Raw genomic sequence first — 16162 nt, 5'->3', positions numbered from 1 at the left:
GCCCCTGCCTTGTCCCTGCCTGTGTCTGCTTGTCTGCTTGTTCTCGTTAATCTGATCTCTCCCATCTTTTCTCCAGGCCATCTGTCTCCCTTTCGCCTTCTTCCAACCTCTTCGCTTCATATTTATTCTTCTTGGCTTGGCGTGGCTCTTCTTCAGAGTCATTCTTTGACAACTGCGGGGGATCGCCAATCGTGCGAATTGTCAGTTGATTGCCACCAACAACCCACAAATCCCTCACATCTTGGCCACCCAAGCGACTTCGAGGCGAAGGCTGACGTTTGCGTCTGGTGGGTAACCAGAGAACCGTCCAAACTATTCGGCCACTCGATCAAACCCCCAACCACGTCTGCTTGCAAGGACTTCCGGACCCGTCTTCTGGTCCATCCATGGTGTTGACGTGGGTAGAGCTGCAGAAAACCTCTAGCCTTGCATGATTGCATGATTGCATGCTAGGTACTCTGTATTAGTCCAGCTAGCCTCCAGCTCACCTCGTTCTGCTGTACTACGACCTTCTTTTTCTCTTGCCTGACCATTCTAGAACCAGCAACCGCACCATAAAACCCAGACCACACGTCGTTAAAGTCGGGCCTGACACTCGTCTCACTACTCGCAGTCTGCTTGCTTGGTTTGCGGGCTGGTGTCGTCTGACTTGAGTCAGTCACGGCCAGATGTTTTCGACTCTATTTTGCACTTGAAACTCCTCACTGTGCACTTGCGCACCCAGGCCACGACCACGGAGGCAACCGATTGACGGCACTCCAAGAAGAGCAGCCAGGCCGACACAAATCCAAACAGACCCCTGCAGCTGGACTTGACGGCTGTAGGGCTCCTGGAAAGATAGCTGAGTGGACTCGTGGACACACCATTGAATTGACCCTTTTGGCGTGAGCAAGGCGACGGACGGGAGGTGGCTTGCTCCACACTCGTCTCACTCGTGAAGCCCGCCCTGCCGTCCCTCGTACCCGGTCCACTTGCACTAGTCTCGTGCTTGCAAGGAATGAGGAATCCGAATCGTCCAGGACATCCGTCACCTAAAAGCTGTTGCAGCCCACCCAAACACTTGTCAGGATTCGCGAACCCTTTGCTTTTTGCTGATCCTAGGGCACGACATTGAGACACCATTATCCTCGCTCAGCGCTGATAGACTTTTATGTGAACCCCTGTGACGCCAGGTAGACTCTGACGGCGGGGGTTCCTGCTAGGGCCAACACCGTTTTGGATTTATACCGTTGGTCCTGTTGTCAAGCCCGGCGCTGTGACACGACCGCTTGCCTCCTAACGTTTCTCAGCGTTTTCTTGTTCCCCTGTTCTTGCCATCGCGGCATTTGACTGGCCCGAGGTGGCCTCTGGGCTATCGTCTTTTGTATACCTTTCCGTGTTCAACTATTGGAGCGACTCTGCTGAATCGATTACCGGGCTTCGATATTACTTTCATCGACATGTCCATCTTCGCTCACATCAAGAAAAGTCGCCAGCAGGCCAAAGAGCATAATGCCAAGTTGGCTGAGCAAAAGAAAAAGGAAACAGATCAAGTTCCATATAAGCACGTTCCTACTCATGCGGCAACCGATGCATTTGCCAGCGCGCCGCCGAGCTGGAGAGAGGCGGATCGTTCTCGAATCATTGAGCAGAATCGCAGGCGGAGTGCCATGGCCGCTAGCGGTCACCATATGAATATGCCTGGTGTACCTCGGGTTGGAAGCAGCCTTTCCCGTGTGACTTATCCTGGAGAAGGTGTCGCCGCTGCGATTCGAATGCCCAGACCATACAGTTACGCCAGCATATCCCCGTTTCCAGGTGGCCTTCGTGACAGTCGTGAGACGGTGTACACCGCGCCAGACATGACATATCTACATCCAGCGTCACTCAAGGGGAAGGAAGTCCCTCGGGGCTACGACTCCCAGCGCATAAGCCCAGCGTCGAGTAAAGGTTTGTCATGAGACCATATTTTCTGATATCTCGGGGATGTTCTTCCCTAGAACCTTGATACTAAGTACTGGCAACAGGTGACCCTTCTCCTGTGGAAAGCTCCAGTGACTCAACAAGTTCTCAAGACGACCTGGAAATGAGGCCTTCCAACGCAGCCAGGACTCGAGCCAGTGATGGTGCCAAGGTTCATCGCCTTCATCCTAGTCGTGCCCGGCGGATATCAGACGTTTCGGTCAATCAATACACGCTGTCCAACGTTGGCAGAGGCAATACTTCTAGCTATACTCGAGATTCTCGCCCGCCGCCTTCTATGAGGGGCTTCGGCTCAATTCCCGCCGTCGCAGCCATGCCTCCGATGAACATTGGAGCTCTACCGGGAACTATTGCTGCTCATGGGTACAACAGCACAGCGCCCTCAAACACGCTTACTCCTACATCGCGACGGAGCTCATCCACATCGCTGCCTGGCCTTTCCGGCGTGCCAACGCGGCAGACAGCTTCAACTTCCGTGGCGCCCGCAGTACCTAGTGCTCACAAGTCTGAATACCCTCTGAACCGGCTGTCAATATCTAGTTTCGATTCAGGAGGTCCGACGCCATCCTCTAGAATGACCGTGGGCCAATCCGCTGGAGCTGGTATTGCAATGGCATATAGCAGCCCATCACAAGCTAGTTCCAGTGGCCGCCATTCCCAAGATGTGGACAGCATGCGGCGGGACACCTGGCAAACGCAGGCTTTTGTCCCTGACCATCAGCGGATGGGACCGAAGCCGCCGCTCTTCAACCCTGGCTCATGAAGACCTCGTGAATGTGTTCCCTGAACAAGCAGGACTTGAGGCAGCGCCATCAAAGGGTGGAAAGAGCAAGAAACCATCCAAGACAGGTGGAGGGAGGCTTCTCAAGAAGAATCGATGGTCCAGTTCGAAGGTATCAGTTGTTGCAGTCTAGAGTGCTGCAAAGACCTGCCGCCTTCGCGAGAATTCATGGTGTAAGAGAGAGAATTGGGGCCCAAGATCGGTCTTCGCATCGACATATAAGCTTCTCTTATTGTGGGAGAAGATGGCAACCCGTCACGGAGCTCCGCAATACCAGCTCCCTTTGGCCCAGCCACTCTCCTGAGTAATTTCATTTGCTCATCATCTTTAACGAATTAATGATTATTTGGCATAGAGAATGGTGTTTGGGTTGTATTACTTTTTGTGCATTCATTGCCACTATCTTTGTGCTGTTTTATTCTCATGTTGTGGCCAAATGACTTGGCCAATAGTCAATAGTGGGATAGCTCTAAGGCGTGTAGTAGGAATAAGATCATGTGGTATAGATCAGGTATCTATATAAATAGGACATATCTTTAATGTAAAGAAGGAAGCCAAGATACAGAGCATAGCAGGAGAGTAACAAGTCTGACCGTTCTAGCGTATGCCATACCCGTTGTCGCATGCCTCTAAGCAAGGTAGATGTGAGGTGACGAGGCCTTAATGGGTGGGCTTTGGGTAGCTCATGAAGCAAGGCACTCTAGTGACGAGGGTTTTCTGGTGATTGTCCTCTGGCTATTATCTATCACATGACAGCTAATCAGAATTTTTTACTTGATACATGAGACTTCTTATAGCTAATGACAATTGAGGACCCGTCTTGTGATAGTTATGCTGTCACTAGAACCAGGGGCCGCGCGCCTAGGTAGGTAGGCAGGTATGTATAATATACTCGTGCAATAATGCCTTTGGGCATTTACTAATACTACAGCAAACTTGGGAATCTGCTCTGGGTTTGTAGAGATGCAGGGACTGCATCCCTGCCAATATAGACGATTGTGTCGAGTTATCTCCGAAATAGCCAAGAGCCCGATGGTTACACAATCTTCAGAGACTAATTAGCATTGCATCAATATTCTGCAGACTAAGTCGGATGTGATGATGGTGAATGTAGGGTAGGACAGATCACTTTGACGTTTGGCGGTTACTTGGCATGAAGTTGGTAATGAGTCAGCCTCCCGAGTATTCGGCACCTCGAGTAATGCATTCTGTGCCGAGGTTGACTCCACCAACCTTGGAAAAAACTCTGTATCATGGAGCACGGTAATGACGGACTTGGGTTGGACAGTTCCCACAATGGATTGGGACGGATTGACATTTGGTCTATTTCCGTCATGCGGATCGGTGGTGATTGGCTCCATCAAAGCTGCGTGTGAGCCCCGTTCTCCGTGCGAGTTCAGTACGTACTGGAGTACCCTGGGTACGCTCAAACAGCATGCGCCACAGCCGTGGCCATGTGGCCTTGCGTCAGGGCCAAGCTGCTCAAGTGAACACGTTGACGTCTACTCCGTACGGGGGCCTGTACCTTGCGACTAGACGGCAGCTTGCAGACAACGAATCATTGCATTCATTTCGACCAAACGTTTAATGTCGCCAGCTGGCAGCAATAATTGGCAACTGTCGTTGGGTTACTCTGCGCTTCCACAAGAATGATCAGTTAAATTTCTTTGCTCCTCTAGTTTTCTGTCTACCTCGTTCTCGTGCCCCTCTTGACCCTCTTTCCAATGACGACGCATTGATCTTCAAACCACGATCCTCGCGCAGCAAGCTACTGTCCCTGGGGCTTCTCCGGGTTCGGAGCTCCAACGCTTACCTCGCGACAATCTGTACGCACGATAACTGATGGCAATGCCTCTCCTGGAGCTTGCGGCTCGCTTCATGCGGCCGCTTTTAGCATGGATTGAAGCTACTCCCGTCCATGTCCTTCTAGTCTGCTTCGTCTTGCTCATTCTCCTTGGCCTTGCTTGTGTAAGGCTTCTCTTCTCTTCTCGCTTGGCGCATGCATTTGGGCATATTGAAAACGGTCTTAGCTAACACATTGCCGTCCCAAGCTTTTTGTCCTCCTTCACCTTGTAGCGCCCAAACCCCGACCCGTCATCGCGTCCGAGAAAACATACATCACATCCAGCCCTTCGGGAAAGCCAACCACAGCTCGACAGTTGCCATGCTGGTACGACCGTTGGCTAGCTGAACGTCGCCTCCAGGAACAAAAGCATGTTCGTCCGCAAGAAGCGTACCCAACCCCGGATGCTGGCAGCATTGAGCCTGCCGAATTGCGACTAAGTGTCGTGTTTCCTGCGTACAACGAGGAGGACCGAATTTTGCCCACGTTGGAAGAAGCCGTAGAGTATTTGGACAAGAATATTGGGCGAAACACCCCCACCAAGAGTCCGTTCAGTCCCAGCAGCCGACGCCACCAGCGCGGACATTCGCATGCTGCCAAGTCGAACACGGAGCTGGGAGGTTACGAGATCCTGATTGTCAATGATGGGAGCGAGGACAGGACTGTGGAGGTGGCACTCGACTTTGCTCATAAGCATGGCCTCCATGATATCCTTCGGGTCGTGACCCTGGTCAAGAACAGGGGCAAGGGCGGAGGCGTCACCCACGGCCTACGCCATGTGAGAGGCGAATATGTATTATTCGCCGATGCCGATGGTGCCTCCAGGTTCAGTGACGTGAGCAAGTTGATAGAGGGTTGTGAAGAGGTTATCGACGGCTCCTTCCGGGGTGTTGCCATTGGAAGTCGCGCTCACCTGGTTGGTAGCGAAGCCGTGGTCAAGGTAATTGTTGCCGGGTATCAACATTGCATCCTATGATATGGCATGCTAAACATTTCACAGCGCTCTGCTCTGCGTAACTTTCTCATGCGATCTTTCCACCTGGTTCTCACCATCCTCACACCGCCTGCAACATCACGCATTCGCGATACTCAATGCGGCTTCAAGCTGTTCTCACGCGAGTCCCTACCCCACATTGTACCGTACATGCATGCCGAGGGCTGGATCTTCGACATTGAGATGCTGATGCTTGCTGAATCGGCGCCCGCTACGCCAGTTCTCGGTAGTGACGGCAGTGTTATTGGCACCAGTCCCGGGATCAAGGTCGCCGAGGTGCCTATAGAGTGGCATGAGGTGGGTGGTAGCAAATTGAATGTAATCCAGGACAGCATCAAGATGGCCATTGGACTGGCCGTTTTGAGAGCGAGCTGGATGATGGGCGTCTACCGAAGACGATTAACATAGACCTTGGGGGAATTTTTCACGTACAAGCATAGACGGTCCAAACAAAAAGAAAGAAAGAAAGAAGAAGAAAGAAACACATCAGAACAGAACAACGCAGAAGTAAAACAAGTCCTCGCTACGGTGAACAACACCGCTGCTACAATTGCCGCACAACTCAAGGGAACAAATAGTTTGGCCGTGTAACCCACTCATTTTATTCCATTCTCCCCCCTCCAAGCTCGCTCATCAGCAATAAGAAGCAATTTCCCACCACATGACCGTTAGTAGACAGGCAAGCGGCACAGGACGGACCTGGGGCTCCCATGATAACTCAGCTTGTTGCAGCCCAAAGTAAAATTCATCTCCTTCTTAAGCCCTTCGCAATTGCGCGTCCTAGCACCATTAGTCTCAGTGTCAGAAATGCCCCCATCTCGGAATCCATCGTCAACGTACTTGTATCCCCAGCACCAGCCGTCCACGGTACCGAAATTAATCGAGCTATATACTCGTCAGCAATGCGCTCCCCATCTGTCTCGACTCTACCTTTTTGTTGTAAAGGAACGGCCGGATACAACGTACCCGGCATGCGCGACATCGACGCACTTCCCGCTGATGATGAGGTCTTTTGCGAAATGGCCCAGATACTGGTTTTGCCTGGGGCACCCGCCGCCGCCCGACCGATAGGAAACACCCTCGCTTCTGTTAGCCACTTGCCTCCTCTTGTTCCGCGAAGGTGCAAGGGGACAGGGGCCTAGTTACCATGATGGACGTGGCCGGCTCGCAGCGCGCGCTGGTGCCCACGGCAAGGAGCACCATCAAGTGGCTGACGAGCTGCATCTTGAATATGACAGATTTTGCTTCAAGGGGGGACTCTTTGAAAGGGTGGCAGAGAAACCTGGGAGTCTGGATGTGGGGAGGTGTTGGGCAAAATATAACCCTCTTGTGCGTGCTGGAAGGACCGGGATTTCTTTTATACTTTAGGGGCTTTTGTGGTGGGAAAGAAAAAAAAGGCGACATCATCTACGGAGAGGTGGCAATTTACTAGCTCGCAAGCTTCACGACGGCTCCTTGTAGTTTACCACTACCTTTATAAAAGGCGCGTGCTGGCGCGGATCCCTGGCGGTGGCTACAGGCGAGTCAAGTTTGTATCTTTGTGAACCTCTTCCTCTCTTCTGGATCGCCGTACGCACAGAGCATAATTGATGCCTTTCAGACGAGTCACGCATGAACCATTATTATTATAGGCTACTGCAAGTTCTCGTTGCTCATAGAGGCAGCCGCTGCCCTCATCTATTCCAACCTGTATGTAACCGTGACCCGCGGATGAGCTCTTCGTGTATCTCTGATGTAAGTATATACGCGGCATCTTGGACAATTATACTTGAATTAGTAAGACACGACACCATGGTTGTGATATTTATAAAACAAAAACAACGACAACAAGAACGCCTTCCCATGTCTAAAAAATGTGCTTTTTGCCTTGCGCTTCACTGCTTTATTCATGCCCCCCCCGGTAGGCGGTTACTGGAAGCCTTCGCGCCATACTAATGGCAAAAAGACGCAGCTGGCTTTCCACAGGATAAGGACGGCATCTATCAATGCCAGAGGCGCCTTGAGGATACCAAACGGCCCCGCACAAATGGCAAGGGCGTTCAGCCAGAGGGACAAGAAGGCAACGGAGAAGAAGTGGTATGCCAGGACGGCAGGGCGCTGGATAATGCCAGCAAGAAGACCGCACGGCCCGTCGGTCATGCCGCGCTGGAAGTATTCGAAGCAGCCCAGCTGGAGGGCGTATAGCTGGCGGTCGTTGGCGGCGAAGAGCGTGTACAGGGCCTGGGCGAGGACGTTGATGTTGGACGAGACGTTTTTGCGGCGCCAGTAGAAGACGTTGACGGCGGCGCTGATGGCTTTGGAGTCTTCAAAAGTCGGCACCCTTGAAGGGTCGAGAAGCTGCGAAAGAAGGAGCGCGTCGTTGAAGGCGACTGTCATGCCGCCGCCGGTAAGGGGGTGCCGCATATTGAACGCATCGCCGAGGAGTAGTACTCCCTTGGGCATCTGCTTCGTCGGCGGCAGCCAGCTGTTGGGCATACTACGCGGGATATTGCCGGCTTCAAGCGCTCTGAGAGCAGCTGGCTGAACAGAAGGGGGGAGAGCGGGAATGGCCACGTTCTTGATGTAGCCGCGGACACCTCCAGCAGCAGGTGAGGCCTCTGGAATGTTCATGGGAACGTCAAACAGCGCACGAGTCTCGTGCGTACCAATTTGGTACAGCAGTGTAGGGAATGTATCCTTGCCGATAATGACGTGGCCGTAGTTCTCTTGGGGCAATGTGGTGTCGATGAGTTCGAGCGCATAGAATTTGCTCTTGACGACGGCCTTTTTGTCCCCGATGGCATCCTTGCGGAACTTGGAGTCGTAGCCGTCGGCGATGATGGTCAACTGACCAAAGAAATAATCGGGCTTCTTCTCCCCAGTCTCACGATTCGTGGTTCGGGTTTCGACGCCCAGGACCTGATCTGTATACTCACCGCGTAGAGTCTTGATGACTTTCGTCTCGACAACCGTGATGTTTTCGTGAGCGAGGCAACTCTCCCTCAGCTTGGTGATGAACTTGCCGTGGTGGAATGATCTGCCCTCGGGTCGCTTGCCCTCCTTTCCCGATCCACCCCAAGCGTATATAACGTTGCCGCTGTCGTCGATGGTCGGGTACGGAATCAGCGACGAAATGTGGTTAAAAATAACATTGTAGCCCTTGCAAGGGATGGCATCGATGCCCTCAACGCAGTGCCCCAGACCCAACTGCTTCAAAGCGGCGAGGCCGCCGGGCTGCAGCAGCTCTCCGACAATACGATCGGGCTCCGTCATCCGTCGTTCGAGTAGCAAAACTGAGCGGCCCTGGTTGGCGAGGGCAAAGGCAATGGCGCATCCAAAGACACCCGCGCCTACGACGACGACGTCGGCCTCGTGGTACTGTTCGCGGCGTCTGCGGGAGTCACCCGGTGCGCTGATGGGTTTTGCAGACATTTGAGACGTTGTGTGGTATATTGGCCGCCGATTGACAGAGGGTAGAAACGCGAGGTCTGCTTGGGGTTTGTGAGGGTGGCCAGATGGGTTGACTAGATTTCGCAGATCTGATGGCGGTGGGAAATGATTCTCCCCCAGATCGAAACGTTTATGGAGATGACGACAAGCTACTTGTTCAGTGGCAACTCACCAGGATCTAAAGAGAAAAAATTACAACGAAAGGACACTACGGTAGGGTCGTGGTAATAGTCTTCCGAGACCGTGTCCTAGGAGAATCAGTTATATGTATCCCTCAGTGTCCCGGCATCAAAGAGATCATGCAATCAATTGATCCGAGGTGGTCCAATTGAAACGTCCCCAAAGGCCCCTCGCAGCGAAGGCATCAGGGGCCAAGTCTTGGTGGTCCCCCAGCCGTTTCGATGTTGGTGCCTGCAGGGCCTGGAGCCTCTAAATGTCAAGTCTTCTAGCAGCTGCCCAGCCAGGCACCTGAATGTTCCGTCCTGGCGCCACTGTGGATAACGGCCATCGCTCTCAGCCAATTGCCATCGCGCCTGGAACTCGACTCTTGGGCCAACAGGGACCGACACCCAACATTATCGAACCACCTTGCGCTGCCTCTCCAACTAAAATTGCATGTGATGCATCTCGACTCGTCGTGTTGGGAAATTTGAGCCTTCAAGATGCCATCAATCCATCCAACAACGCCTGTGGTACTCCGTACATAGTACCCAGTTTCCCTACCCACAAACTCACCAATTTTTTTTTTCCCTTTCTCTCCCCTCGTTCCAACCCCCTTTTATGTCTGATGACAATCACACCCGTCAGCCCTGTTTGTTTCGTCATCGGACGGCAGCTGGGCACTTCCTATAGGTCATTGTCCGTTTCCGTTGGCAATCGTTCGAATCTTCCCCAAATTTGCAAAAAGTGAGCCCATGGACCCATGACATGTCCGATTCTTTTTCTTCCACTCCAACTCCAACTGGCTCTCATGTTCCTTTGTCTTTGAGACCACGTGCTGCCCCCAGTTAGATGCGACTGATTTCGATTCGTCGCTACGTAACTTGCTGTAACCGACTTTCTTTATCTATTGTTGGTTGGTTGCACGAGACGACACAAGTAACCTTCTTTATTGCACTTTATATGTGATTCTTCCGTACACTATTTTTCTCAATATAGTGGCTTGTACATATGAACTATGAAGTATAGCCTGAACCAGTTGCCACTGCAATCATAGGCTCAGCGATCTGTATAGCTTCCTGCTCCCGACGTAGCTTGCTGGCTTTGTTGCTAAATCTGCCATTCATCTTTGAATGAACCTTGGTTGATGGCATCGCCGCTAAACGAACGTAAGCTTCCGAGACAGCCCGTCGATCGTCCTTAGTAGGACGACACTTTTTGACGTGAATGAGCGCCTCGTCCAGTCTGTCGAGAGCCTGTCGGTGTGGCGCGCTGTTCTGCGAATGCGCGACACTCCTCATCGCCGTCGTCTTCATGGCCAGCTTGATTGTTTCCTTGCATGTTCGACTACCATGCCACCATTGCACATCCGATGTGAATCCAGAAAGCAATGAATGCAAAGCCCTGTACCTCGCAGACCCGGTGTAGGCAAACACAAGATTCGCAAAGTTGTACTCGTTGTACAAAAGCTCGCCATTCCCATTCTCTCTTGCAGCAAGCTCACACATGTCGGCTGCGGCCCGATGATCACCACGGCCAGATAGCGCCTGGGCAGCCTTGTTGTAAGCGCTATCATGAATGCGAACCCCCATCCGAAGGGCGCCTTTAATCAATAAGCTAGGGTCATCGCCTCGTTCTAGTTTCGCCAGCAACAGAGGAGTCAGTGCTTCACTTATGTCGTGGCCTTTTGCATAGGCAGACTGGATCAAATTGCTCGCGCGTTCTATATCACGGTTCCCGCATTTGGTGTATGCCAACACCGCAAGCCGTAAACACTGCATCGAGTGATCTGTGCCAGAACAACAGGCGGTCTCGTATAGTTGGGTAACTTGCTCCCACTCCCCATTGGAGACGAGCGATGCCATTTGCCGCTGGAGCTCATTCTGACCCATTTCTGAAGCAGTTTGTGCCGCTGTCCTTGCTCTTGCTTGTAGACTTTCCTCTAGACTCTGAATGGTCTTGTCTGAAAAGCTCCAGAACTTACGACACCTAGCAAAAAATCTTTGATTGAAAGCTGAATCAATTTCCAAGCCGTGGCTGCTGCAAAACTGTAGCCAGGAGAAGACAGATTCAACTTGTCGACGACTTGCGTAGTAGTCCAATACGGCATATATCCAACGATGTTTTAGGCTGAGCTTGTACTCCGTGGCAAGTTTCCGAAGGAACATTTCTAGCTCATAGGCATCGTGACTTTGGTCGAAGATGTCCGTCGTTCTTGTTAAAAGTCGCTGAAAGCCGATGCACTGCGTGTTTGTTATCTGCCCAAGCGCCTCAATATCCGAGCAAACCTCTTCCCATTTACCCATTGTGGCATTCCTTGTTATGAGTCGTGTTTGCAACCTGATATCAGATCTGCAAGCCTCTGAGTCTAACTTGCCCAAAAGTTCAAGTTCTCTGTTTGCAAGTGAGTCGTCGCCATGTTCCAAGGCCAGAATAGCCATCAGCCGTCGAATCTTGTATTCTGTACTCTGAGGAATGCCGACTTCTGTATACAAGCCTGCGTCCTGGATCATACGGTAAACTCGCTGCGTCTTGTCATAATTGGCTTGGGTTTTTGCTAATTGAGCGAGAAGTCGACAAACCAGCACTCCGCGGGCCCATGAGCAGGACCTGGCATTTTGCGACAAGAACCTCAGGGCATCCCGTACCGCTCTTCGATTACTTCCATGCTGTGTACACTCCATAAATGGCAGCAAGAACTTCAAGGGGTCTTTACTCAATGGAAGCAACATAGCTAGGGTGGTTGCCAACTTGTCCGGACTAGCAGTTGAAACCACTTGGAGGAGCCTAACACCTTGACTCCGAAGTGGTCTTGTAGCTCTTGGCAATGGCGGACCAAATGCTGCCACCCTTTGGAATATCATGGTTGCCAGATTGATTCTCTCTGAGATGTCGGCTTTTTTGGCATCAGATAGTTCCATGTCCTTGAGTAGTTGTTCCAAAACCACTATCGCTTCATCGTAGAACGGTCGGACAGTCGAGCCCCCTGGACCGGATTTCTCCAGATAGAGCCGAGCAGACTCGATGGAATCAACATGAGAAGCCTCATTACCGTCCAAAATTAACTCGTATTCAGCTTCCGGTGAATCCTCTGCAGGCTGCTGTGGAGTGGTCTTGGTGTCTGAGGTTGATTGTCTCGCCGATGATGATGGAGCCTTTGAAGCCCCAAACTGGGTGAATGCTCTAGGAGCCTTCCAATCCAAATCAGTATAGCAGTGAGGTTTCAGCGGTGATAGCCTGATGTTATCGAGGTTGACCATGTCGATTGCGCGGCCAAGTACATCGGCGTCAACTGACGACTTGGAAACCTTGCTTCTCGTGTCGGCTCGGCTCGTCGATTGAGTTCGTCCGCCGTCGTCGTAATGCGCTTCACTCTCGCTCCGAGTCCCGATGAGATGCGATCGGCCTCTGCGGCGCGTACAGGTCCTTGGTCGGGGCAGAGATGCCATGGACAGAACCTCCCCATCCACCTCGGCGAACCTGCTTTCCCATGACGCATTGCTTTCAGCGAGAGCTAGTGGACCTCGATTACTCTGCACCATGTGGAGCTTTCGTGCATTTTCAATTGCTGCTCGTGCAAGCTGCAGCCGGCGCCGTCGCTCCTCGGCGAGCAAGATGACAGAACAGGAGGTGGTAAGGATGACTCCTCGGAGAGCATTGAGCGCTGCTCTAGAGGGCACTGGATGTTTGGAGGCCATTTCGAAGGCCCATGGTGGAAGAGGCTCTCGAAATAGCAATGCAATGGTTCCCCGTGAACGGTGGCGATTGCGTCGTCGGTGTAGTCAACAGTCGGTGATGGGAGCTTGACCGGTGGTACGATGCAAAGCCGTGCTGGCCGGGCGACAAAAAGCTGTGTGCACTTGAGTAGGCTCAGTCAGGCCCGGTAACACTTCGGCAAGGTTCGGTGCTGGTTGTGTGGGCACGGAGTACAGAGAGACACGTTGGGATGGCACTGACGGAAGGAGCTGGCGGGAGTGCCTGCACATTGGTGCTAATATTGGAAACATGGGAAACTCAACACTTGGCCGAACACTGCACAACCAGACATGCTCTTTTCCAGAGCCTTTCCGCGGACTGGGCTGCGCATGTGTGATTGATTGCCCTACAGCACTATGCGGCTTGTGGCCCTCTGCAATACTGGGGTATCTGAATTTTTGACCCGCCGACGTTGATTGCGAACAAAGTGTAATTGATTGAAACCGTCTCATCGTCAGGTACCACTACACTTCAGCGTTGGCGGGCGCCCTGAACCCTCGGAGAGGTTCGACTCGAATAACTTCAACTTCCAGTCTCAAATGTTGTGGGCAGTGCTGAAACTGGCACGGCTCCATACAGGCGTCTGGAACATCGGACCGTCAAGTCGATCCAGTTTCCCGTTGCCCTGCTTCAGAGGCCGAGAAAGAGCGTCGGGTAGCTACTCCGTACGGGACTGTATGTGCGTGTTTAGAAACAGCCAAAGACCGGGGCCTTCTTCTAACCTTTGATCAGTTGCATTTCCCATCTTGCGAACATACGCCCGTGCATGCACGTACATACTCCGTTCCCGTGCTTGAAATACTTGCTTTACTTGAGTCGGTGGCACCTGCAGTACACCAACGCTTATATGGGGTGGCATCTCGGGAGTATTCGCCGACGTCGATCCCCGCCTTGGCTTGACTGGCGTTCTCTTCAACTGTCCAAGGTGACTGCTGCAGCGCGTACAGCGTGCCCACTGCCGAATCCGGTCTAAAACTACCGTCACATTCTACAATGTAAACTCGGCAAATGTTGGCGAAGGGGCGGCTCCGTTAGCTCGTTCGGCCCTGGCAGGAAGCAAGGCTCGTAGTGACTGCGTTGGAGCTGGTCAAACATAAAACATGAAGGCTGTCCCCAGGCTATCCAGGCCAATGGTATACTCTGTGTCTGAAACGACTCTATTCTGCATTCTTAGACCCTCCATTTCCGCCGACTACCCTCCCTTCATGACTCTGCCCTGCCCCAGTAGAGCCTTCACTATTTTGCCTTGACCCTCAGCTCTCAGACCACCATGAATGTTGCATTGCCTCAAAATGGAGCACCAAAGTCGCCTTTGTCTCATTACCGCCTTCTCTCTCCCACTGCTTCTGTTCGAGTCAGCCCGCTATGCCTTGGTTCTATGAATTTTGGTGATGCCTGGTACGAAACGACATGCTCAAGACACCGCAGCCACTGTTGGGCAAGGAACATGGAACTGACGGATCGACACTCACAGGGCTGATTGGATGGGGGAATGCAACCAGGAGAACACCGAAAAGATCCTCGATTTCTTTTTCGAGCAAGTGAGTTAGACTCTCCATGCTGTCTATTTAAAAGTGGCGTCAGATACGTCAGTGTGAACAGTGCTAATGCCGCCACGACAGGGAGGTAAGGCGTATGAACGAGACTGTGCCAGATCAAATTCCAGAGCCAGGGCTTCAGTGCGGGTTGCTAATAGGCTTCTTTGATCTAGGGAATTTCATTGACACCGCAAACAGTTACCAATTCGAGCAATCAGAAACATGGATTGGCGAGTGGATGAAGAAACGCGGCAACCGTGACCAGATGGGTAGGTTGAATGCTACGAATTGTCTATCGAACCCCTTCTACTAACAGGCTATGGGGTTGATCGCTTACCATTTATTCTCGTAATGCAGTCATTTCAACCAAGTACACCACCAACTTCAAGGCTGGCCCTAATCATCCGCATATCATGGCCAATTGTGTTGGAAATGGTACCAAGAGTCTACATTTATCGGTCAATGCTAGCCTTAGGAAGCTGCAAACTGACTACATAGACCTCTTGTACATCCATTGGTGGGACTACAGCGCGTCAATACCAGAAGTGATGCAGTCCTTGAATCAACTTGTCGCTACTGGCAAAATCCTGTATTTGGGAATCAGCGATGCCCCGGCTTGGATTGTGAGGTGTGCAAAACATCTACTCCTCATTCTGGCTGTTCAATATGGCTCACCCTCCTTATAGCAAGGCCAATGAATATGCTCGAAACCACGGGCTTCGCCAGTTCTCGGTCTACCAAGGTCGATGGTCCGCGTCTTGCCGAGACTTGGAGCGCGATGTCATTCCGATGTGCAAGGCTGAAGGCATGGCCATCACTCCTTGGGGCTCACTTGGCGGCGGAAACTTCAAGACTGAGCAGGCCCGAAGATCCAGCGAAGGCCGCAGGACGGAGGTTAGCGACGCCGATATCAAAACGAGTCAGGCACTTGAGGCGATCGCCATCCGCAAAAACACAGCCATCACTAGTATTGCCTTGGCGTATGTAATGCACAAGACGCCCTATGTGTTTCCTGTCATAGGAGGAAGGAAGGTTGAGCACCTCAAAGGCAACATTGAGGCACTTACAATCGAGCTCACCGACGAAGAAATTCGATTAATCGAGGCTGCTGTGCCCTTTGATCTTGGTTTCCCTCATAACTTTCTATGGGGCCGGCAGGTACCCAATCCTTTACAGGACGTCTGGCTTCTGTCCACTGCCGGAAATTTTGAACATGTCGAAGATGCTAGGGTGTGTATTGATCCCATGTCCTGCAGATTCTGCAACTCGGTTGTCTGACAATCGCATAGCCTATTATACCGAAGAAAACAGGAGAGTAGAACACTCCGGTTAAAACGTATAGTTGGCGCTGGCTACCATACCGTCAACATCATGATGAATTTGAAGATACAGCCACGCTGTACCAGCGGTATTATCAACAGCCTTGATTTCATGTCTACCGTGTGATTCGGGGGGCGGGCTTAGGACAGGCCACCACAACGAGAATACCTACATTTATTCAACACCAGTGATGATGCTATACCCATCGTGTGCCGCCTTTGTGTCAATTTTGCCAATTACAATGGTCATAACTTTATTTCATTGCAGGGGTATCTACATACCGATTTTTGAAACCTGGCCATCAGGACTATGAAGAAACACCAGTCACCACACAATACTCTGTCCTCTAGCTCAACGCCATCTAGTTTAGGTTGATTTTT

General features: G+C 51.9%; 7 protein-coding genes across 7 annotated transcripts; 4 read left to right on the top strand and 3 right to left on the bottom strand.

Moving 5' to 3' along the window:
• Positions 1-466: 466 nt before the first annotated feature.
• Positions 467-3318, top strand: J3458_001798 (uncharacterized protein). Its single transcript, XM_007809455.2, has 2 exons — positions 467-1929; positions 2007-3318. Exons 1-2 carry the CDS (start codon positions 1440-1442, stop codon positions 2723-2725), a joined length of 1209 nt encoding a protein of 402 aa, XP_007807646.2. The 5' UTR covers positions 467-1439; the 3' UTR covers positions 2726-3318.
• Positions 3319-4591: 1273 nt separating this feature from the next.
• On the top strand, positions 4592-5988 carry ALG5 (dolichyl-phosphate beta-glucosyltransferase; the record flags this gene model as incomplete). Its single annotated transcript, XM_066116927.1, has 3 exons — positions 4592-4711; positions 4795-5526; positions 5587-5988. 3 exons carry the CDS (start codon positions 4592-4594, stop codon positions 5986-5988), a joined length of 1254 nt encoding a protein of 417 aa, XP_065978814.1.
• A 260-nt stretch (positions 5989-6248) lies between these two features.
• On the bottom strand, positions 6249-6804 carry J3458_001796 (uncharacterized protein; the record flags this gene model as incomplete). The annotated part of the gene is made up of 4 exons (XM_066116926.1): positions 6249-6360; positions 6421-6465; positions 6547-6659; positions 6727-6804. 4 exons carry the CDS (start codon positions 6802-6804, stop codon positions 6249-6251), a joined length of 348 nt encoding a protein of 115 aa, XP_065978813.1.
• ERG1 (Squalene epoxidase) lies at positions 6624-10121 on the bottom strand. Its single transcript, XM_007809453.2, has one exon. The coding sequence runs from the start codon at positions 8989-8991 to the stop codon at positions 7489-7491; it is 1503 nt and encodes a 500-aa protein (XP_007807644.1). The 5' UTR covers positions 8992-10121; the 3' UTR covers positions 6624-7488.
• Positions 9482-12970, top strand: J3458_001794 (uncharacterized protein; the record flags this gene model as incomplete). Its single annotated transcript, XM_066116925.1, has 1 exon — positions 9482-12970. One exon carries the CDS (start codon positions 9482-9484, stop codon positions 9917-9919), a length of 438 nt encoding a protein of 145 aa, XP_065978812.1. The 3' UTR covers positions 9920-12970.
• J3458_001793 (uncharacterized protein) lies at positions 10122-12970 on the bottom strand. The gene has a single exon (XM_007809452.2). It carries the CDS (start codon positions 12864-12866, stop codon positions 10185-10187), a length of 2682 nt encoding a protein of 893 aa, XP_007807643.2. The 5' UTR covers positions 12867-12970; the 3' UTR covers positions 10122-10184.
• Positions 12971-14875: 1905 nt separating this feature from the next.
• J3458_001792 (uncharacterized protein) lies at positions 14876-15781 on the top strand (the record flags this gene model as incomplete). Its single annotated transcript, XM_066116924.1, has 3 exons — positions 14876-15090; positions 15149-15692; positions 15752-15781. 3 exons carry the CDS (start codon positions 14876-14878, stop codon positions 15779-15781), a joined length of 789 nt encoding a protein of 262 aa, XP_065978811.1.
• Positions 15782-16162: the final 381 nt, after the last annotated feature.

The sequence above is a fragment of the Metarhizium acridum genome, assembly GCF_019434415.1.
Source record: "Metarhizium acridum strain ARSEF 324 chromosome Unknown scaffold_1, whole genome shotgun sequence".
Taxonomy (NCBI): domain Eukaryota; kingdom Fungi; phylum Ascomycota; class Sordariomycetes; order Hypocreales; family Clavicipitaceae; genus Metarhizium; species Metarhizium acridum.
The sequence above is the reverse complement of the archived record's forward strand: the minus strand, read 5'-3'. Positions and strand labels throughout refer to the sequence as shown.